Here is a 23,184-nt window from a genome sequence, read left to right on the forward strand (position 1 = left end):
GAAAAGACCCCCCCAAGCCCTTCCGGCACTCTTACAATTTAACATGTGAGTCATTAAAAATTTTAAATCACACTCTAATTGAGGACTTTGTAATTAGAATTCTGTTTCTTCCTCATTTCCTTGAAATACAGTTTCAGGAGGAACAGAGAACCGGACAGCTTCTTAGCACCCTGTCAACTGAATGTTCCCATGCGAGTGACCAGGCTTTTTGTTTCACTCGGGTAACCTATTTTCCTGCAGCAAGAACACAGCCGAGGTGTCTCAGTGGCCACACAAAGGCCACCTCCCTAAAAATTACGCTGTTCTCTGACCCACCCCAGGTCTCACAGTTCAGGCTAATCATTGACAGGGCTTTTACAATCACAAGCTTTTAGTGAAGCTTTGATAAGACACTCCAGCATTTAGTGGCAAGTGAAGACAGCCTGCACAGCAGGGATTCCAGGGAATGAATGGATTTTTTTCAGACTTGGTGAAGGGAATCTGACTTTTAATGCTGGCGTTATAAAGCAGCATAATGCGTGGCCGACAGCTGAAGAGATTTGTTGCTTTTTGGACATTAGTTTTCATAAGGATAGTTGCTGGGCTTGCCGGAGAGGGAAGATCTGTGTGGAAAAAGGACCCCAACTCCAGTCCTGTGAGTGAAAAACATATGTTTTTGTATGACACTTTCCCCACAGAGTTTCTCTGGGGCGTAGGGACGGGAGCTTTCCAGGTGGAAGGCAGCTGGAGGAAGGACGAGAGAGGACCCTCCGTCTGGGACCGCTTCATCCACGCGGAGCTCAGAGACACTGACAGCGCAGATGTTTCCAGTGACAGCTACACCTTGCTGGACAAAGATGTGTCAGCTCTGGATTTTTTAGGGGTTACCTTTTACCAGTTTTCAATCTCATGGTCAAGGCTTTTTCCCACCGGAGTGGTAGCAGCTCCTAACAAAAAAGGACTCCAGTACTATAACACCCTTATTGACTCTCTGATCTACAGAAATATTGACCCCGTGGTTACCCTGTACCACTGGGACCTGCCCCTGACACTGCAGGAACAGTATGGGGGATGGAAAAATGAATCGGTCATTGATATCTTCAATGACTATGCCACCTTTTGCTTCCAGACCTTTGGGGATCGTGTTAAATATTGGATTACCATCCACAATCCTTATTTAGTTGCTTGGCATGGCTATGGCACGGGTATTCATGCTCCTGGAGAGAAAGGGAAAATAACCACTGTCTACGCTGTAGGACACAATTTGATCAAGGTACAGTATAATAAGGATTTACAAACTAATCTTGCACTGTCATGGGAAGTAATGGGAAAAATCAATCATGTAATCTATGTTAAAAAATAATAATGAAGGAATGTGAAAATACCAACAAATAGCCCTCAGCAAAGGCAGTCTTTAAAAGAATATTTTTTTAATCTCCACATTTATTTCATTGTAGTCTCAGCAGCTGACTCAGTAATTGTTTTCAAGTGCTTGCTTATTTCTCTATTTAAGTTTCTTACAGCATCTACCTATCAAAGGTCACGGGTTTCCTTCTTTATTCTTTTTTTAGTCACAGTGAAATGACTGTTCTGTCATTCAGCCACACTAAAATGACTATTCTATTAGCTCATGCAGAGATTTTTTTTTCTATTTGCATATGGGATCAATTCTACTACTAATAGAAGATATGTTTATACAAATATGATTAGTTCTGGCTTAGTAAGATCATATTGCGAAATGTTTATCACTGACCTAGCAAGGTCATCAGTTCTTGGTTTTGGAAGATAACAAATGTCCCCTTTACTATTTAAGAGTTTCAAAATTACATTATTTCCATAGCAATTTCTGCATTTTCATTTTTATGTGAGTGTTATTTTATGTATCAGCTTTCTTCTACAGAATTAGACATCCAATAGATTTGATCCTGTGATCAGTAGCTTCAACAGCTTCAGTACTGGGTCCTAAGTTCATAATATTCTTTCTTTGAGAAGGGCAAGAAGAGGAGCCTAAAGGTTATATTTTTAAGGAAAAATGTAGAGACATTCATGCTAATATCAAGAACTTAACAATTTACAGCATCTCTGATTTCATTCCACAGAGTAGCTTGTTCATATGCTTAAAAGTTTATATTCTTATTTTCTTACGCTGTAATTTAAAACAATCTCTGACAACAGCAGTTTAAGATAATTAACAATATAAATACACCTTTTTTTTATTTGTAGTGCTCGAAGTACTTTAAAGAGCAAGATGTTGTCCTGTCTGCTTGATAGAGAAGCTAGTATAATTCTCCATGCTCAAGCAATTCCTAGCTGTCATAGACCTTTTCTACTGCCTACCATACATTATAAATGTAGTTAACAAATACATCTGAATGTATTTGTTACACAGAAAGAATTATGCACGTTGGGAAATATTAATTAACAGTGTTTAAAGTTTTCTGCAACTTCTATTTCTTGTATTTGCTTCTGGGCTTGAGCTGGAGAACATCTTTTTTCAGAAAAACTCGCACTGCAGTCAATAGAAGTTTTACACAAAAGAGTCATCAGGTGTCCAGATTCAATAACTGATTTCAGACATAGCACATGAATTGACTTAGCTATAGAGATTTGTGAAGCATCTCAAAGAGAACTGATGCCCAATCACTCTGTTTTTCAAGTGCTATGTAAGATACTTGATACAATACATGTAAAGAATGTAAAGCAAGTGTGCAGTATGGCTTGCCTACATTTCTGAGTGGCACAATTGAAACTGGACTATCAGCTCAGCAATGTCTGCATTTTTCCACAGTATGTTTTCCATATAAACACCACATAGCACAAAGAGAGCAATACCTCCACTGAAGAATCAGCTGAGTGTGCCAGGAAGCCAAGCAGAGCCTGATATACGAATTACTAAGTGAAGTTTCTTAGTGAAGATTATTTAACTCAGACTTGTTCATTCTAGCTTTAAAATCTATGCTTCTGAGCATAAGACAAATCACTAGAAAGAAGCATTTAGTGATACTCTGTGCAACACACAATATGTTATTCTTGAGCAGAAGTTATTTTCATGTTGTATCTTTCTCACAGCACTGTGAACATTACAAAATGTATTAGCAATTTTCTCCAGTGGCACTGTAAAAGTCCTACAGATTTCAGGTCTTCTTTACAAAGAATTCTAAATTTGTAGTGAAGCATCCAGAGTGTAATGTTTTGTGGTTGGAGGTGGAATTGAAACTCTTGTGGAAACTGTTGACACAAGTCAACACATCTTATATATATATATATATGTAGATATTTCTTAATAAAACACAGTTAAAGCCAGCATACCACGTAAGACATGAGTGGTATGCTTTTCAAGAGAGGTAGCCATAATCTGTAAGAAATTTATTTTAATTCTTAACTAACAACCTTAGTAGATTGAAGAAAACGAACAGCTTAAAACTCAAATATTTAGTTGGGGAAAAAAAAATCCACACATTTTAGAACCAATAAAACAATGATCTGCTTCCATGAATGAAGGTCATTAGGTAAGTCATTACCTTATGAAGTATTTTCAACAAAAGAAGGATTTATCTGTTCTCTTCAAGCTCAGGAGACATATGCTGTTCCCAGCACAAGGTATTGCACATCCTGTGTCAGCTGTTACATGTGCTTTCTTTCTGTGGTTTGCATCCTTCTAATGAAATGGCACAGATGCACCTTTTAAGAGCCAGCCCTCTTGTTATTAAAGACCCAGAAATAAAGTCAGCTACTGAATGCAGAAAGCAAAGGTTGCTAAGCAGTGTGCTTGGGAGTTCTGCATTCAGAAAACAATATATAGATATCGATGTTTCCATCTGAACTATATGCCTGTATATATTTTACACAGTGTGTCCTAATGCTGCTCATCATTATAAAAGATCTGGTAGTATTCACATGGAAATGAATAGGAAATATGATGTTTGAAGCTTTTAAATTACAAATGGCTAAGATTCTCACTTAGGTGAATCTCTAGTCAATCAGATGGTAGTCACTAATAAGAGGAACAAGTGAAATTGGATACCACGTGGAGAAAGACAGTCTGCATCTCCTTTTTTCATTAACAGGGACTGTCCTTCACAAAAGCAACACTGGAACACAGTGAGGTGTAACTTGCCACGTGACACTTGAAAGACATATCAACAAAATACAAAAACAATGAATTAGCTTCTGAGGCACTACGAAGGTAGGGAAGAAGAGACTGCACACAGGAAGAAAAAATAGATGCACTTCTTTGATTTGATAGTAGTTACATTGGAAAAAAGCAGGAAAATACGAAGCAATTGAATCACTGTCTCTGGAACTAAACAGATATGTATCAGATCAATTATCACCATTTTCTGTAGATCTAGTTTTGTTCTTCCTGTTTCTTAGGCTGAGGTTTGTAAACACTACAAACTACAGATCAGCTATCTTTTCATCTTCTGTATCAGTGCCCTCCAGGCAGTTCTGTCCTTGCTGTGACAGGCAGAAACTTTTTGTTTTTGTTTAAATACTGTGTTTAAGACTGTTCACATTCCCTTCCATCTTGCTCCTTGACGAAAAGGGCAGGAGAGCACTAGCAGAACAAGGAAATCATGCCACAAATTTTTTTCATTGACATGTTTTAATAACACATTATTGGAAAAGAACACACAGGATGTCTACACAGAGATCCATCACATCCCAGCTCAGGTTCCTCTCTGTGCCTGGCTGAGTTACTCCTCTGGTAGCAGTTCCTTGCCAGGATCTCTTCATGGACACACTATTACCTTTGGGCTCTTTGGATGAGCGTGTCCCAGAGAAGTCCCATAATTCATTCTCTTTAAAAACAAAATTTCTGCTGAAGGAATCAGGAATCATTTTATGTCTAAGTCCACACAGGCACGTTTTGCCCTGTCTCTCCTCAGGACCTTGAAAGATGAAGCTATACCAATGCTCATCTTTCTTACAACAGGAGAGAGATTGGTGTCCATCAAGTACGGCCGTAGAGAGACAGCAGAATTTTTATGCTTACAAATTCCACTGCCGGAAGATTTTTCAGTGTCAGTCATCAGTGATGACAGTACTTTGCAAGGTTTGAATGAGGAATGATTCACATTTTTCTATACAATTTGTTGTTTTCAAGTTAGCTTACTTACAAGTTAGCTTACTTCCTGGAAACCATCAGGAAACACGCAATCCAAGTGCAGAACGGCTAACACTCATCAAATTCCATCATAAAACTTTCAAACCACCCCTTTGAAAACTTGGTCACTTACATGTCCACAGCCCTTTTTTCCTCCACAAGGACTCAGCTTCAGTGTCACTTTGCAAAAGAAAGGCGTTATCTCTACCCTGACCACAGGGCATCTTTACCACAGACCAACAGTGCCTCGAACCAAAATAAACTCTCCAAATAAGCCCCCCACACCTGCTCTGCTTCTGAAGTGATTTTTACAGTCACCATAGACTGTCTATTCTAGCTCCTCATTCTTTAAAACCCAAACAATTAAACACAAAGGGAGAATCTCTTTATTAGGATTTTTTAAAATTCTCTTGCTGGCCAGCATGCAGAAGTAACTCCACATTGTTTTGTGTATTCGATATTGAGATATTCTATGAAAGCCACTTTATTGTAGCAAATCTTATGAATCTGAAAGTGTCGGTATTTCCATGATAAACTTTTTTGTCTATACAGAAAATAATTTACAGCAGCAGAGTTTGAAGGAGCATGAGAATATTTCAAGAGAGAACAACACTGTTGTCTTTCTTTTATTAAGTTGACTTATTCTATCTAGCCTTTTTGCAGCGTTAATACTAACTGGCTTAGCACTCTTGTGACTTTGAAGTCTATGGAATAATTGCTATACTAATGCCAGGACAATATGCTGAAATTAATGTCATACGTATCTAGAATAAATACCCATTATTGATCCTGCTTTCGCTGTGTACTCAGCCTTGACATTTGTCCTTGATCTAACAAGGAAAGTGAAAGATTAGGGATTAAACTGTAACTGAAAACAAAAGATTAGTCAAGATTTACTCAAAATAGTAATTGTAATGTATAATACAGCTTTTAAATCAATGTTTATTTCATGTTTCATCTTACAAAACAAATGTTAATTATCAGTTGGTTCCATCAGTAACAGTTTGCAGTTAGAATACATCCTTCACCTGAGAATGCTAAGCTGCTTCACAGACAATTAACAGTTTGAAACAGAATTATTGGCAAGCAAAAGCTATTAAATCTACAACAACTGCCACAACTTTCAATAGACCACTCACATTTTTTTTTAATTGGGACAGCCCTTGGAATTAGAAGACATCAGTGATGCATATGAATTTGTGATGTAAAAATCCTACCTTGACTCATGCTAGACGCATGTATTTCCATCAGAGTTCTGCTCTTGTAGAATGGCACTTGTGGCTGCTTTCACACCTGCAGACAGTGTTTTAGTAGTAACTTTATTTTTCTCTAATCAACTTCCTGAAATTGCACATGCAGCTAATGAAGTCTCCCTGATAGTCTTTTACCTGTTGGTAGTGTATTTGTAATTGGTTGTTTTTCTGGCAAAGCCTTCTTACTCCACTTTATTTAGTAGTACGGGATTGCTAAGATATAGCGGATGCCCCCATCCTGCTACCTGGTTGTATGAATAACACAGCTGACTTGAGCAAAGTTTTTCTTGTCAAACCAACAGGAACTTGTCTCTTTCATTAAACAGGTGTTAGTAGGCTGTGTCTGGGGGATAATATTCATTCACCACGTAAGAAATCAGTAGGGGCAGGCAACTACAAGCTAACACCAGAGTAAGGCTGGCTCTAGCAGCCATGTGGGGCTGGAGGGACCTCTGGGAGGGGACAGTGAGGGTAACTGAGTGGATTGCACTGGCCACACAGATATTCTGGTAAGACTAGTAAGAAATCCCTTTTGTAATATTATAACTGCAGCTTTCAGTTTTCTTCATGAGTACAATTTTGTTGGCCTCCCTTTAACCTCCATCTCAAAGGTTAATGTTGCTTTATCAGTACTTTCAAAGACAGACCTTGAACGAATGTTACAAGCATGACCTTAGAAACCATAAACTGATACACAAAATTTCACAAGCTGTCATTCCACAGTACTCCTGAGTTTAAATAAATACCTACCTGACATCAGGCCTTTTATTCTTTTTTTTTTCTTTTTTCCAAGCAGTGCATTTCTAGATAAACTAGCTGAAATTATTGTCAAATGTAAGCAATGCTGTTTGGCTTTCTAATGTCAATCTAACTCGTAGAAGTGTTTCACAATATTTCTCCCTGTTTTTCTGGGTGCAAACAGTCATTTGCTTTAAAGCTTAGTGTATAGAGCCATACATGAGGAGCAGTGTAAACCCTGAGTTATTGGACAACTCATCAGCAGAGGGAGGTGTCAGCTCCTCTCCTCTCTCACATCCATCTCCAGAACATCCAGAGCCATCCTTCTCTGACACATGCAATCTCCCATTTTCCTGTACAGGACTCAGAACAATGCTAGAGGCTCCTAAATCTCCAATGCATTTGCTTTAATGCACGGACTATAAAAATTTTGACTTATGCGATCTCTTAACTAAATGATTAATGTGACATTCAAAGGTAATTCCAGTGTGTGACAATGTTAAGCTGTCTAAAACGCGACGATGATCTGAAAAATTGAATTACAATGCAATACAGGGTATGTTTTCATTGCCACTAATATACTGGCAAAACTTGTGTCTGTCCTACAGAAGGCATTGATTGGCATCACCTGAACGCTGATATGTGCCATAACCAATAAAACTGGGGAAATGCAGCTGTCAGATTTCCTTTCAAAACCAAAGTGGTGCTGTTGTCAGAATGAATACTTCAAAGGAATAAACTTTATTCTGTTCTGTTTTATGTACTGTCAGGAAAACTATAATTATAGCAACTTCAAAGAAGAAATGAACTGTAAGCCTGGATCAAAATTCTCACACTGTGAAACAACATTTTGTTTCAAATTTTTCAGCTGCAGCTTAGAGCTTCCTCCACATTTTGTACATAGATACTTAAAGTGGAACACTTGTATAATTAGTGCAAATTCAAACAAATGGAAGTGCATCCTAAGAACAGAACAGAGGAACAGAGGGGATGTGGTCTGATCACAGCAAATTCAGGTAGCTCCCATAGCACAAAGTCGATCAATAGCACAGAGCCAACACTGACACAGGAGACATAATTTGAGATATATAATTAATGTAAAATCTGTAATTACAGTTTAAAATTTTAACTCTATCAACAATCAGTACTTTACAAAGAAAGAACCAGCTGGGACTCTGCAGATCACTGATATCCCACTGTCGACAGCTGTTTGGTCTAAAATTAGCTATAAGAGCCATTTCACATATCTGCTGGAACATCTAACCTTCAGACTTATATCAAAAGGCAGAAAGCCAAATGCATCATAGCAACAGCACACAGGAGATGCTGAGCATTACCACCATCTAAAGACCTTGCATCTCTTCAGGGTGACTGTTGTACCTTAATCATTTAGTGATATTGCCACAGAAGTCTGCAGAAGATCAAACCCAGCTACCTGTCTGGCTGGCTGCTTACACAGACACAGAGTTATTAAATAGCAGCAATTCAACCTTGTTTTTCTTTTATCAGGCTCATGCAAAAGTCTGGCATAACTACAAGAAACACTTTCAACCGTATCAGAAGGGACTGATGTCCATAGTCTTGGGATCCCACTGGATCGAACCCAACAGATCGGAAGACACTTTGGACATTTCTAAATGCCAGCAGTCTGTGGACAGAGTACTTGGGTGGTTTGCTAAACCCATCCATGGGGACGGCGATTATCCAGAAGATCTGAAAAACGAATCTTTTTTGCCGCGCTTTACCGAGGATGAAAAAAAGTACATAAAAGGAACAGCTGACTTCTTCGCATTTTCCTTCGGTCCTGATAACTTCAAACCTCCAAACACTCTACCAAAAATGGGACAAAACTTGTCGCTCAATTTGAGGGAAGTCCTGAACTGGATTAAACTGGAATACGACAGTCCTCGGATCTTCATTGCAGAGAACGGCTGGTTCACCGACAGCCACGTGAAAACCGATGACACCACTGCCATCTACATGATGAAAAACTTCATAAATAAGGTGTTGCAAGGTTTGTGCACAACTGAGCTGCTGGATTCTTTTTGGGATTTTTTTTTTGTTAGGAAAATTTTAAAGATAATTTAGCTTTTTTAAGGATTTAATCTTTTTTTAAAAGACGTAATGGCAACTAAGTTAATGATTAATTATTTCTACTGCGTAAGTGCAAGCCACAGATCAGGACCCACTGGTGGTAGTGTTGTACAAACAGAAAAAAATTAGTCCCTGTCTCAGAAAGCTAAAGTCCAACATCTGGGTACAAAACTGAGCCAGAAATGAATGTAACTAAATACATTGCATATCACTTTTCACTAATGGCAGCCTGAGTGTAAAATCTTTGTGTAGGCACATACCTTGACAGCAGGAAAATAAGGCAGTGACAACAGGCTGCCATTGTCATGCCAAGCCCCTACTTCAATGCCAAAGGCAATCATTCTTTGGGATTACACCATGCCAAGCAGAAGATAACGTGTTTTAAATACACAGGTGGAATATTGGTATTTTCACTCCAAAAAGCCAGAGGGCAGGATCTGCTCTCTGAAGGCCAAAGATTTAATTTTATATAAAACATTAATGCTGTTAATACCCGAAGCCTCTGCAAAACCTGTATTTTTCCATTTCGGTGCTGGGGGGTAGGAGACACGTCTGGCTTGGGTGCCAGCCTCAGCTGAGGCCATGCCCTCCTGCACCACGCACTGTGTGCCATGCTGCCGTGGTGGGTGGCCTACATCCTTCACAAAAACATTTCTAATCCTCAGCAAAGGGAAAAGATGTGAAATCAGAATGTCTGATAATCAACAGACAAGATTAAGCTTTTAATGAAGGCTGTCTAGATAAAGTTGTTCCAAACTGTGAACTTCACATAGCCCAGTATATATGACATAGCCTGATTTGTCCCGAATTTGAGATTACATTCCTGTATTTGGCTTGATATTTTAAATATTGCATGGCAACAGAGGGAAGCCTAGAGGCAGGACTGCATTTGAAGATGCACGGCAGGTAGATTACTAGCTAAGAAAATGCAACCCTCTTCTGCAGCAGATTTGTCTGCAATAACCATCCATGGGCCCACACTTCTGAAATGCTTGGGTCAGTGCTCAGCTAATAACTACAAGAACTGCAATCTGTATTTTTACATGTATCAATTCTTCAACACGTTTCCAAATACAGAGTAACCTCTTCATTACTGTTTGCTTTTTTTTTCCTTTTTGTGAAGGAAATTGTGTCTAACCGACAGTAACATTCCAAATATATTCTCATATTTTTGCTGACAGAAAAATCTAATATAAATTAGCTGCTTACAGCAAAACCAATTTGATCTGTTTAACCACAAAACATCATTGGTATAGGCCAGATTGGAATGGGTTGGTGGCTACTGACATGGCATGTGTCAGAGAAGAGTACTGAAAGCTTTGCACTGTATGCTTATAACTTATAGTGCAGCAAATCATGAAAATAAGCTGCATAAAATCACCATTGCTACAAACAGATCCCAGCTGCCATTCTTGAAGGCAACTGAAACTTATCTTTTGCAGCTGTTACTTTCCAATATGTATGTTAGAGTACTAAATATGGTATAATATAATCATGAATGTTAATTTCTCTTACACAGCTATTAAATATGACAACATAGATGTGTTCGGTTACACAGCCTGGTCACTCCTTGATGGCTTTGAATGGCAGCATGCCTACAAAATCCGACGTGGATTATTTTATGTGGATTTCAAAAGTGAAAAAAAGGAACGGATTCCCAAGTCATCTGCACTTTATTATAAACAAATCATACAGGAAAATGGCTTCTTCCCAAGAGAGTCTACACCGAGTGTTCAAGCTCAGTTTTCCTGTGACTTCTCCTGGGGTATCACTGAGTCTGTTCTGAAGGTAAGAGTAAATAAAATGCAGAAATGGCCACTGGAGGCAGAACAATTATGAGCTTACTTGATGAGTAAAAGGCTGGGTGCAGTACCTTTCATTCTGAATCTCAACGCACACTGCACACCATCTTTTTTCCCAACTGCCTCCTGCAGTACCTATTTCAGCTTTAAATTCGGTAGACAGGATGACCAATGTGTATGGCAGTGCTGAGATACTCTTTGTCATCACATACAGAAAGGTAGTCCAATGAAAAGAATGTTAAGCACCCCAAATACCAACAAATCTCTGTAATTTATCCTACTTAACAACAACTGTAGGGGAAAAAAGTAAAGCTTCTATATATTCTGTTAAGCATTCTGAGTAAATATACAGCATAGAAAAGACCACTTCTTTTAAATAATATTTTAAACTTCACTGTATTATGCTACAAACTGCACTATGAGTGTTAAAAATAACAGTAAAAATATATCCTTTTCTACATAGATACTTGCTAACTAATAGAAGAGAGCAGAGATGGAGTTCATACTAAGCTCTACACATTGTGTCAGATATTTGCACAGGCAGAAAGACTACCAGTAAGAACAGGGACTGTTGTGCCATGGTTGCACAGAACTGACCTTGGCAGCAGTGCCAGAACAATCCGTGCCCGCCTGTTACATTCCCTGCTGTCTCTGCAGAACCATCAGAACCGTCCTTTGTGTGACCGCAGAGGGAACCCATGTGGGACATTTATCTCCGTGAAAATGGACGTAGCGTACGCTGGTGGAGGGGTCAGTATGACCTCATTTTAACATACTGCTTTCCATTCCCCAGGCAGAGTCTGTGGCATCCTCACCCCAGTTCTGTGATCCAAACCTCTACCTGTGGAACATCACGGGAGATGGGCTCCTGCACAAAGTGGAAGGAGTGAAGCTAAAAACCCGGCCGGCACAGTGTACGGATTTTGTCAGTATTAAAAAGCAACTTGACCTCCTGGAAAAAATGAAAGTCACCCACTACAGATTTGCACTTGACTGGTCACTGATTTTACCCAATGGAGATTTGTCAGTGGTCAACAGACAGGTGCTGAGGTATTACAGATGCGTGATTAGCGAAGTGCTAAAGCTCAACGTGCAGTCTATGGTCACCCTGTACTACCCAACGCACGCCTACCTGGGCCTGCCGGGCCCTTTGCTGCAGACAGGAGGGTGGCTCAACCAGTCTACGGCCCACGCTTTTCAAGACTATGCGGCTTTATGCTTTCAGGAACTTGGTGATCTGGTTAAACTTTGGATTACAATAAATGAGCCTAACCGACTCAGCGATGTCTACAACAGGAGCAGCAGCGATACGTACCGGGCAGCGCACAATTTGCTAATAGCACACGCCATGGCCTGGAGAACATACGACGAGCAGTACCGGTCCTTCCAGCACGGCAAAGTGTCCCTGTCCCTGCACTCAGATTGGGCAGAGCCTGCCAACCCCTACTTTGAGTCCCACGCCAAAGCTGCCAACAGGTTCCTTCAGTTTGAAATAGGCTGGTTTGCCGACCCCATATTTAAGACCGGAGACTATCCAGCTACAATGAGGGAATACATCCACTTTAAAAACAGAAAAGGCCTCTCCCACTCTTTACTGCCGTCTTTCACAAGTGAGGAAAGGAAGCTGATTAAAGGTGCAGCTGACTTCTACGCACTGAATCACTTCACCACACGATTTGTGATTCACGAGCCCCAGAACGGGAGCCAGTACGAGTTTGACCGTGACATCCAGTTCCTGCAGGACATCACCTGCCTGAGCTCCCCTTCCCGGCTGGCAGTGGTGCCCTGGGGAGTGCGCAAGGTTCTGAAGTGGATTAAAAGAACCTACGGTGACATAGACATCTACATCACAGCAAACGGAATAGATGACCAGTCCTTGGACAACGATGAGCTTCGGAACTACTACTTAGAAAAATACGTACAAGAGGTTTTAAAAGGTGAGCCTATGACAGATTCCTCAGAGCTGTTTTCATGGCACAGATCCAGGACCCAGGCTTTACCCAATGCTAGCTACTCTGAAGTCTGCAGGAGATAATATTTCATGAGAAGTGCAGCAACGCTGTGTTGTTAAGCTGAGACACAGGCAGTTATGGAAAGGTCCCTGAAAGGCACTGGTACCTGAACCATACAGCCAAGGATGCGCAATACATCCCTACACTATTTCCTACTGACAGACTCCGGAGACTTCCCTGGCCAGGCCACAGGATATCCAAAAGCTCCTCTGGGGCACCTGTCCCCTAACACAGGCTGCACATCCTCACTCCCCAGAAGCTAAACGTGTGAAAATGAGGCAGGTCTTACTCACAGCTAGCCATAGTTTCAGACTGCTTCTGGACACTAACAATAAGCAGAGCATTTCTCCTCCAGTGCTTAGCTCTCTCCCAATTACTACAGAATTGATAAACATTTGCTGGTTTACTTTTCATGCCAATTTCACATTACAAACAAGGGGACAGTAAGTTATTCTGCTGCTACCCAAAGGAAAAGGTCATTTAAGGGGCAACCATCACAGTGCTCCAAATTCAATTTTCAGATAGCGTGATACCTCAGACTATTCATGGAAACATCTCTGTAGTTTAGAAAGCTTTTGCTGAGTCTGGCTCACATCCTCAGCTACACTTTGTACTTACATATGAGTGAGAGATGTCTACTCACCAAGGACTATTATTATTTCATTCAAGTATTTTTCGCCCAGCACTTGCATGCAGCAGGGTAACAATCACGTATGACAAAGGGCTGAGCAGCTGGGTCTGGAATAAGGCAGGAATTTCACCAACACCACTCTCAGGACCCAGCTAACCATCTGCTCTCCAAAGTCCTGCAGGTGAGTTCACAAGAGCAGGGCCTTACTTTTGCCAGAGAGGAAAGCTCCCAACTCTAAGCCTGCTCAGACCTGCAGACTCAAAGGAAAACAGGTTGAGAGGCCTTCCATCTCCTCAACTCTGCCTATGGGAGCTGGCATCCTGTCACCCTACAAAGGCAGCAGCTCTTACCTCCAGCTGACATTAGAAATAAAAAGCAGGGAAGATCAGCATTTGCACACATACAAGATTCCACAACGTGTGGAGGAATGAGGACAGTGAAGTTCATCTCACCCTCATCTACTTCCTTTTCTCAATGAAGGTATCATCTGAATTTTAAGATTGCTTCCTTTTCACATCCTGGCCCATATGCAAGGAAAAGCAGCAGCACTCAGTCTTGTTGGTTGAACTGCAGGCCTGGTCCCACTGCCTAACACAATGCAGGAGGTGGAATGGAAGCTGGCTGGCACTTAACATTCCTGAGTGCCATTTATACATACAGACATTCAGAGATATGGGCTACAAGTCTGTGCAAAACCTCTTTTCATAGGGTAGGTCCACAGAATTCCCAGGTTCAAACTTTTTTTGGAACAATGATGCATTGTTTCTAATTAATACAGTGGAAGCTGAGTATTATTAGAAGCAATAACTGCAAGTAAATATTTTATGATGTCATTATAGTCTTTAAATGAATAAATGGTTTGAAAACTTATTTGAAGACTTAACTCATTACTAGAAAGTCTGCAAACTACACAAAATGTTATTAACAATATTAACAACTCTCTATTTTTTACCTCCCAGCATACTACATTGACAAAGTCAAGATTAGAGGCTACTACGCATTTAAATTGACCGAGGAAAAATCTAAGCCCAGATTTGGATTCTTCACTTCTGACTCAAAAGGCAAGCCTTCAATAAAATTTTACAATAACCTGATAAGCAATAATGGCTTTCCTGCTGACTACTCTGCCTGTGATCCATCCAACGACAAGCAGTGTAGCTTCTGTTTGTTTGTTTCTCAGAAGAAGCCATTAATATTCTTCGCCTGCTGTCTTTTCTCCACTCTGATCTTGCTTTTAACTATTATTGTTTTTCACAAAAGAAAAAGAAGAAAACGTTTCAAGGCAAAGAGAATCCGGAGCATCTGTGTGTCACTTTAATAAGGGGCACAAGCCCACTTTCAACAGGATTCATGACTGTGCATTCTACAGAGGACCGTGTAAACAGGCAACTGCAGAAAAGCACTATGTGAGTCACTCCAGTCATACACACCGAACACCTCAGCTGAAAACAGAAGGTAACTGTATGCACAGGAAAACAAGCTATGATACCTGCTTCTGGTGAAATCACTTTTCTCCACTTTCTGTACCAAGAAAACGTTATGCCTTTCCTGTGCCTTGGAATAACCACACAAACTGCGTGACTTGAAAAGAGATATTAGTCTGTGAGAACTGATATGCACTTTTATACAAACTTCTTTGGACCAAAACTTTCTGTGATGTATATTCATGCTATGAATAATGTTAAACATCAAGATGCAACTAGTAGTTTATAAATAAAAGTGTTAGCAAACACCAAATGGGTAGGTGCCATCACTATCTGTAACTCTGCACTTTTGGAGCAACAATCTAAACATTCTGTCACTTCCAGCTGCCCCTAAACACTGAAAATAGCATCAAACACAAAGCAAGTGATGCAATTTATCTACTGTTATCCAAGGATACAGAACCTCAATAGTAAGACCTGAGACATGTTTGTTTCCATCTTGCAGAAACAATGCTACCTAGAGAGAAGCATCCTTACCAGTCCAAGGCAGTCATCACTTCCAGCTGCTAGAGTCGAAGTCCATACACCCACACACAGAACTACCAGGATGCAAAAGTATACTGACACTGAAGAATTAAGGCAGCTAAATATTGTGGATCCTTCTGCACAGCCAACTAGAAACTTTGCATATATCCTCAAACCAGTACACGTGCAACCAACTGAACCCGCATCACCCAACCTTAAATCTCAGTTCATAAATGCACAACTACTCCTCCAGTCTATTTCAAGTACTGGCCAACATCACAGGAAGCCAATTTATTCAAAAGGCAAGTAGCAGTAAAACCATGATTCTTCTGAACATGAAAACACTCTGCCAGAACAGCAAATGGCAGGAGTATTAGAGATGCACATGTCCATTACCTGGACAAAAATCTTCCAGAGCCCGTGTGGACACCTCCATGTGCAACCCACTTTGGGGAACTGCTTAAGTAGAGGGTTGGACTGGATGACCTCTAGAGGCCCCTTCCAACCCCTACAATTCCATGCTCACTGTGTAAGCCAACACAGAATTCTGAAGACTGCCTTAGTGGGACAGCTTGAACACAAGAAATTGTTCAAATTTCATACCTATAAAATTCAGCTCAGTAGTACAGCACTCCTACACGAACTGACCACAGAATCACTAAATTGCTGTAGGTACTTCCCCTTTGCATGCAGAGATGTTTCCCTTGTTATTAAGCTTTAGCCACCTTATAGAAGTATTTTATGCAATTCTTTCCAAAATTGATGATAGAAGTTACAAGGTAGATTTTAGCATAGCATAGAAACAGCACAAAGTCACAAAAAGACATCTTAAAAGAGAAACCAAGAAAAAAAAAGTGTAATCCACAGACGACAAATCGCATACTGAAACTTCCCTGTATCTGAATTCTGATGTAGGTATTTCAGTTTTCTTAATTCAATGCTTCTCAAGCCACATAGGTCATGTGTTCAGGCTTACTCTAATCTTGCATCCAAATTAAAAAACCTTGTAAGTTGGCTTTAAACAATTCTAGATTGTTTTCAACATATTTCAAATCTGAAATTTTCTGCCAGAATCTGTACATGGTCATCTGCTTTTGTAATCACTGGTTTGAGGTTTTGCATAGTAAGAAAAAACACCAAATTTCCTTTCTTTGAAAACAACGCTTTTGCTATTTTTTTATGTTACAATTTAAAACTACCAATCTGGGGCTTTATGTGGCATGAGGATTCCAATCCATCAGACTTCTGCTGATCTGAATGTTCAAGAGAGAAGTAACATTGCACAAGACTACAAACATGCAGAGCACTGAACTATTTACCATGACTATGTGACAATGTGCTTCTCCAGATGATGAAGACTTTGAGTAGGTCCACATTATTATCATTTAGATCTCAAAAAAAATAAAAACAGACCAAGACATGAAATATATTTTATTTTATTAAACCTCTGATCTTGTTCAGTTTTCGTATCAGATGTCCCAATCCAGTACGTGCTGATATGCTGTCTCATTTTTTGTTTTGTTTTTTTCCAGGACCCAGACAACTGGAAATAAAATGTTAAAGAGCTGTTTAAAAAGTTTTACCTAGCAATGCAAACATGACATTCAAAAGCTTCAGACATAAAACAAGTTCATCTATCTGGTAGTTTAAATACAAAACAAGAATTAATAGCACTAAAAAATCTGCCCAACTTGTTCAGACAAGATTACTTGAAAATGAGTAAATGCTCAAAACTGTATAATAAAGAGAGAAGTTGCTCTATTTCTTACAGAACTCTGAGCAACACTGGCAATCACTTTTTCTGCAGCCTGTAAGCACCTGATATCTACCTGCTGCTAGTAAGATTTAGTTTATGAAATTCACTTCATCAGCATCCTGTCTCAAGCTCTGGGAGGCACACATTTATCTCAAATGCAACTCAGCCTGTCTCATCCTATACAAGTTATTTATTTGGACCACATAAGCAACCATACATACCTGAAATGCATCAGATTCCTCTAGCAGTTAGAATTCTTAAACACCAAATCCTTGTGCTCAATGTCAGTAACAAATTTACATTAACAATTATTTATCACTGTTTATCTGACTTATGTTTACAAGCATTTACATAACTACACAGAAGATCCTAAAACATGTGAAATGCTATCCTTTTTTTTCTTTTCTTGGTATTACTCTATTTAGAGAGAAAAAAATAAAAGGAAAGCCAGTGTATAACCAGGAGGAGCCTTAGTCCAAGGAAGTTTCCTCTGTAATAACTGAAATTGCTCTTTCATCCCAGGCCAGTTGGCTTTCAATTCTTAATTATCATCCAAACTAACATTCATGCTATAGAAATACCACATTCAGTTAGATGTTTAGACCAACAGCAACATAAAACAACGTTATTAAGAGACGTGAAGTTGCTGCCAAGAAATCTGAGTTTCAGGATATAAAGAAGCTTTATACGACTGCATCCCTGCAGTGAACATGGTAAACCACTGAGGCTCTGCTGAAATAGACTTTATCTAGCCTCCAGTTCAAGTCACAATCTCCAGACACTTGCTTCTCACACACGCTATCTCACATCCCCACTGTTCCCAGCTCCCATATTCTGTACGTCATAGACTTCAAAGATGCAAAGGTGCCATGCTTGTCCTCAGAAAGAACTGAACACACCTGACAGCCACAGCACGTTAACGTACAACATAATGCCAATCCACATAGGACACCAACCTATTAGTTTTACTCATCTGCCTGCTGTACTGTTCCTTTCTCGGAGACGTAGATACCGTCCAAGAATTTCCTGATATCTTTATTCTTAACTGTAGTGGCTTGCTGGATCAAGGCAGCTATGAACAAAGCAAAACCATTAGCATAAGAGATCCAAACACAGTATCTCTAGTATTTTAACTAATAAAACCATCACTTGGAGGAGGGAATTATCAAGTTGAAATCATGTCAGTTTTAAAGAAAGAAGTATGCATCTCAGTGTTTCTTGGCAATGAGGCATAAGGCAGAAATATCTGAGCTGTCCTTTACTTCAGCATTGGAGAAAAAGAACAGAAATTGTTTGCTAAACTGACATCTCCAGATGAACTTGAACATATCATCACATTTTCCCTTGCAACTACTTCACAAACCTGAATTGGAGACCAATTCAATGTCATTCCCTTCAAGGATCAGCTCATCTTTCTGGGCTTGAGAAACGGCACAGGAAACACCTACAGGAAAGAAAATGCACAAACTCGTGAAGACAATAAACACATACTAAAGACACAGCATTCAGGTCCCAATTTATGGATGTAAGGCTCTTCTGGGCTCCAGAAGAAAAAAAAGGGTGGCCAGCAGGAAAAGAGAGAGGTGATTGTCCCCCTCTATTTGGCTCTTGTGAGGCCCCATCTGCAGCACTGTGCCCAGGCCTGGAGCCCCCAGTACAGGAAGGATGTGGAGCTCTTGGAGCGGGTCCAGAGGAGGGCCACTAACATGATTAGAGGGCTGGAGCACCTCTGCTATGAAGAAAGGTTGAGGGGACCAGGCTTGTTTAGCCTGGAAAAGGCTCCAGGGAGACCTCATTGCAGCCTTCCAGTACCTGAAGGGAGCGTATAAACAGGAGGGAGAACGGCTGTTTACGTGGGTGGATAGTGACAGGACAAGGGGGAATGGTTTTAAACTGAGACAGGGCAGGTTTAGGTTGGATATGAGGAGGAAGTTTTTCACACACTGGAACAGGTTGCTCAAGGAGGTTGTGGATCCCCATCCCTGGGGGCATTCAAGGCCAGGCTGGATGTGGCTCTGGGCAGCCTGATCTGGTGGTTGGTGACCCTGCACACAGCAGGGGGTTGAAACTGGATGATCATTGTGGTCCTTTTCAACCCAGGCCATTCTCTAATTTTATGATTCTTACTCTAGACAAAAAATGAGCTTCTGTGACTTAAAATGGTCCTCCCACAACTCTTCCAAGATTGTCCTCTCCCAGCAGTTTCAGCACACAAAGATTACTTCCCTTCAATCCAGAGCATGACTTGCACATTACTGCACTACAGCATTAATCACCAACACAGCACATAAGTTGGAGAATCTGCCAGCATGACTGTCAGCTAGGTGGTGCCAGTTTCTACATTCTTATGTTTGTGAAGACAAAACCAGATACAGACCAAGTCACTGAAAAAAAAATCCTATCCTCTGCTATGTTAAGCACCATGTTTACACAAGAAACAATAAGAACCTTTCTAAGGGACAAGCACTACCACATTCAGAAATCTAACAGGAAACCTTCTTGCACAGAAAGTATCACAAGTGCAATTCTATAGTATGATCTATAGTTAATAGGTGGTAAACTAACACTTCACTAACACCTATCTTTGAAGTAAATGCTGATTTAAAAAAAAAATAAAATGAAGTACAGTAGTCAAGCCCACCTTTAACACCACACTGTAAATCAAAGTCAAAAACCCTGTACCAACTCCACGCTGCATCTACCAGGGAGTTCTGAGCAGTCTGATGCTTTATCTGAACACATCCTGAAATACCATCTGTTACACACACACACACACGCGCACACACACACACACACACACAGTAGTGGAACTATAAAAAAAAATCTGGACATCTCAAAATAATTGCGTTTCTGAAGTGTTACATTTTTCTCTTCACAGTTTTTATAAAAATTTCAATGATTTCAATTGTCCTGGTGCCTGCTGACTTCCCATCTACTCAAGATCTCCAGTGCGTTAGGAAGCACGGGGATCTGAGATGCCATGACACAGCTACCTGAGGCAGGACCACAGTTACATCTGGTGAGGTATCAGGTGCCTTGTACCCCAGCATGGTTCGGTTGTAGTTCTTTGACCAATCACTGGCTGCTGTTGAGAGGTTTGGGACATTTTGAGGTGCTAGCTCTACCACACTTGGATGATGAAGTGTGCCTGCACACTCCAAAAAATTTCCCATTTTCTGCTTGATACTTTGAGCAGCAGTTTGAAAATGAGGGATTACTCAAGAACAGAGACAGTCCCAAGGTCCCATCCACACACTGCTCCAGATACTACAGGATCATATAATACATAATCATTTGGGCTCAACTCTGCCAGGCACAAAACTGTCTGGACGAGGTTCAGTCTGGATATTAGAAAATTTCTTCTCAGAAAGGGCGATGAGGCATTGTAACAGAATGCCCAGGAGGTGCTGGAGTCACTGCCCCTGGTGGTGTTTAAGGAAAGGCCAGATGTAGTACTTAGGGATATGATCTAGCTGTCAGTATTGATGGTATGTTGGACTAAATGATCTTAGAGATTTTTTCCAACCATAATGATTGTATGATTCCTTCTGGAAGCTTAACAATGTCCTTCCAATGTTTCCCTTTATTAGGCTTCTTGCTGAACACAGGTACACAGAGCTGAGGATAAGATGAAAACTGAGACGTGCTCCTGACTAATTACAAAATTAAAAATACAACTCTACATGCGTGTGAAATCAGATGACTTACAAAGTTTAAAACAGAAACACCAGTCTAAAACTGAGCACCAGAAATTCACACCAACAAACTCCGTGAAGGCCAAACAACAATGAAATTACACGCTAGGATCCTTTTAACTTCTACTGCAATAACGAGCTTCAAGTTTTCCCATTACTAAGGATAAACTGCAAAACTGTTATTAACCACAGCAGTAAATGTATTGCAAGGTCACATACATTCAGACAGACTGAGAAATGCTGCTTCCAGCAATCTGCTATTTCTTGCTATCAGTGGCAGCACCAAAAGGGAACAGCTTGGAACCCTGTTAGAAAGAGCTGAGTACGATACCCCCAGACGTACTCACCTGGCCTCATGCGCACCCTGCGAATGTACTTCTCTCCCAGAAAGTTCCGGATTTCCACCAGTGAGCCGTTATCCTGGATAACTACATTGATTGGGAAGTGAGCGTACACCGACCTCATCTTATAACGGAAGCCCTAGGATAAAAGGCATCGTCAGGTGCTGAAACCAGGAAATCACAGGTCATCCAGAAGGGAAAACAGATGCACCAAGCTCACTGATTACATTTAAGAACCAAATACACTGAAGATACGGTCCCTGCAAGGACAAGATACTAAGCCCAAGAAACATCCACTGCTTATTGCTCATGCCTTCCTCCCCCTGAATCTGTTTGATGTCCAAACAGAAGAAAAAAAGCTATTCATATGCATAACAACTGACATGCTTAGAAAAGCTCGTTAAAGTCTGTCCACTCTTGCCACAAAGATGCCATCTGAAAACAAAACTTACCAGCGTAACGCCCTTTATCATGTTCTGTACATGGCTGCAAATTGTGCGAACTGTTGCCAGCTCCTTTCTGTTACCCCACCACTTGTCAACACGCAGCTATGCAGAAATAAATAACACAACAAACCTGTAAGTTACAGTCCAGTACTAAAAATAAAGTGGCTTTGTGACAAATTAAGAATGAGAAGCCATTAAAATCACAGATATACTTTATTTCCTCAAAAGACTGTTAAAGGCCCACCCAGCTCCAGCCCCATGTGGTGACCCTCATACACACAAGAAGTTTTATTCTTGTCCCATCAGTAACAAACCTGCAGAGAAGCTGGGACAGGCAGCAGGTCTAAAAAGGTTCTGAAACCTTAAGCTGAAGGATGCAGCATCCAATACCAAATGCTGAACTAGTTGTTCTGAAGTCAGACTACTACATGCAAGCTATCCATTTTCTCAGTTACAGTGTTAGGATCTAGTGCTTTTCTGATGCAGTGAACACCTACTAAAAGTTACCAAAATCAGCCATTTTTGCCCTTTTTCTTTTGTTGAAGACCTGTTTATACCACATGAAAATATTACGTACATATTTAGAGAATCAGCCCTCCCAATGTAACTTGACAATTCCAAAAAACTAAATGCACTGAATTACTTTTAGCCAGTTAAAATGCACCAGGCAAAAGAACAGCACACAGTAGGTATCCCCTTCCCAACACTGAGAACTGCAACCACACAGAAAAACAATCAACACCACTCCAAGTCGCAACAGAACTTCAAGGCTGCCGTGGAGCGGGCCTCAGCATTCCACCAGACCAACTCATCCCAGGAAACATAAAGGAACTCATTCGCAAAGAAAGCAAAACCAGGAACATTTGCTTGAAGCTCCCAGACTTTTCAAGCCTTTGAACAGGCCGCGCTGCCCCCTCCATCCCCCCTCAGTGGGCACTGAGCGCAGCCCTGCAGCACTCACCTTCCTGCGCTTCTTTCCCAGTAGGGACAGCTCCACGTTGATGTGGTTGAAGTCTCTCCGCAGAGTTCCCCGGGGGCCCTTCACGATGACCGTGCGGCCCTTCAGGGACACGCTGACTGCAAAGTGAGCACAGACAAACGCACGTTACGGCCGCGAGGCCGGCAGCACGACGGGCCTTTCAGGAGAGCACTACGCACCTTGGTCAGGGATGTCCACAGTCTGGTTGCTGAGGATGGTCTTCATTCTGCAAACGACAACCACGACAAGCTGCAGACCGGGAGGGAAAGCCCCTTCTTCTTACACCGCCCTGCTTCTCCTAACCCCCACGTACCCCGCGGCCCGCAGCTACGGGATCTCCCAACCCTCTACCGCCACCGCTACGGCCACCCGGGCCCACACGCAGGCCCGACTCCGGGCCCC

At 41.0% G+C, this 23,184-nt stretch overlaps 2 protein-coding genes across 5 annotated transcripts in view; one reads left to right on the top strand and one right to left on the bottom strand.

The window, feature by feature from the left end:
- Positions 1-23,184, bottom strand: part of RPL9 (ribosomal protein L9) — a 228,772-nt gene that overhangs the window by 205,272 nt on the left and 316 nt on the right. Inside the window, exons 2-8 of one of the 2 annotated variants that reach the window (XM_052681757.1) lie at positions 22,962-23,008; positions 22,765-22,880; positions 21,810-21,905; positions 21,364-21,496; positions 18,685-18,765; positions 18,278-18,393; positions 16,986-17,108 (exon numbers count right to left, since the gene is read on the bottom strand). In XM_052681757.1, the coding sequence (XP_052537717.1) occupies positions 18,287-18,393; positions 18,685-18,765; positions 21,364-21,496; positions 21,810-21,905; positions 22,765-22,880; positions 22,962-23,007 (579 nt within the window). In that variant the 5' untranslated portion in view covers position 23,008 and the 3' untranslated portion in view covers positions 16,986-17,108; positions 18,278-18,286. Of the gene's footprint in view, positions 1-16,985; positions 17,109-18,277; positions 18,394-18,684; positions 18,766-21,363; positions 21,497-21,809; positions 21,906-22,764; positions 22,881-22,961; positions 23,009-23,184 lie in introns of those variants that run through there. The other variant, XM_052681758.1, reaches the window with a different exon arrangement.
- Positions 367-15,353, top strand: KLB (klotho beta). 3 transcript variants are annotated; one of them, XM_052681732.1, is made up of 6 exons: positions 367-1,252; positions 8,587-9,091; positions 10,691-10,959; positions 11,767-12,910; positions 14,576-14,677; positions 14,877-15,353. In XM_052681732.1, the coding sequence occupies exons 1-6, from the start codon at positions 515-517 to the stop codon at positions 15,116-15,118; spliced, it is 3,000 nt and encodes a 999-aa protein (XP_052537692.1). In that variant the 5' UTR covers positions 367-514; the 3' UTR covers positions 15,119-15,353. The 3 variants fall into 3 exon arrangements, with proteins under 3 accessions (XP_052537692.1, XP_052537691.1, XP_052537693.1); XM_052681733.1 differs by having other exon boundaries at positions 368-634; positions 1,109-1,252; positions 14,576-15,055; XM_052681731.1 differs by having other exon boundaries at positions 14,576-15,055.

The sequence above is a fragment of the Tympanuchus pallidicinctus genome, unplaced genomic scaffold (genome assembly GCF_026119805.1).
Source record: "Tympanuchus pallidicinctus isolate F22 unplaced genomic scaffold, pur_lepc_1.0 scaffold2, whole genome shotgun sequence".
Lineage (NCBI taxonomy): Eukaryota > Metazoa > Chordata > Aves > Galliformes > Phasianidae > Tympanuchus > Tympanuchus pallidicinctus.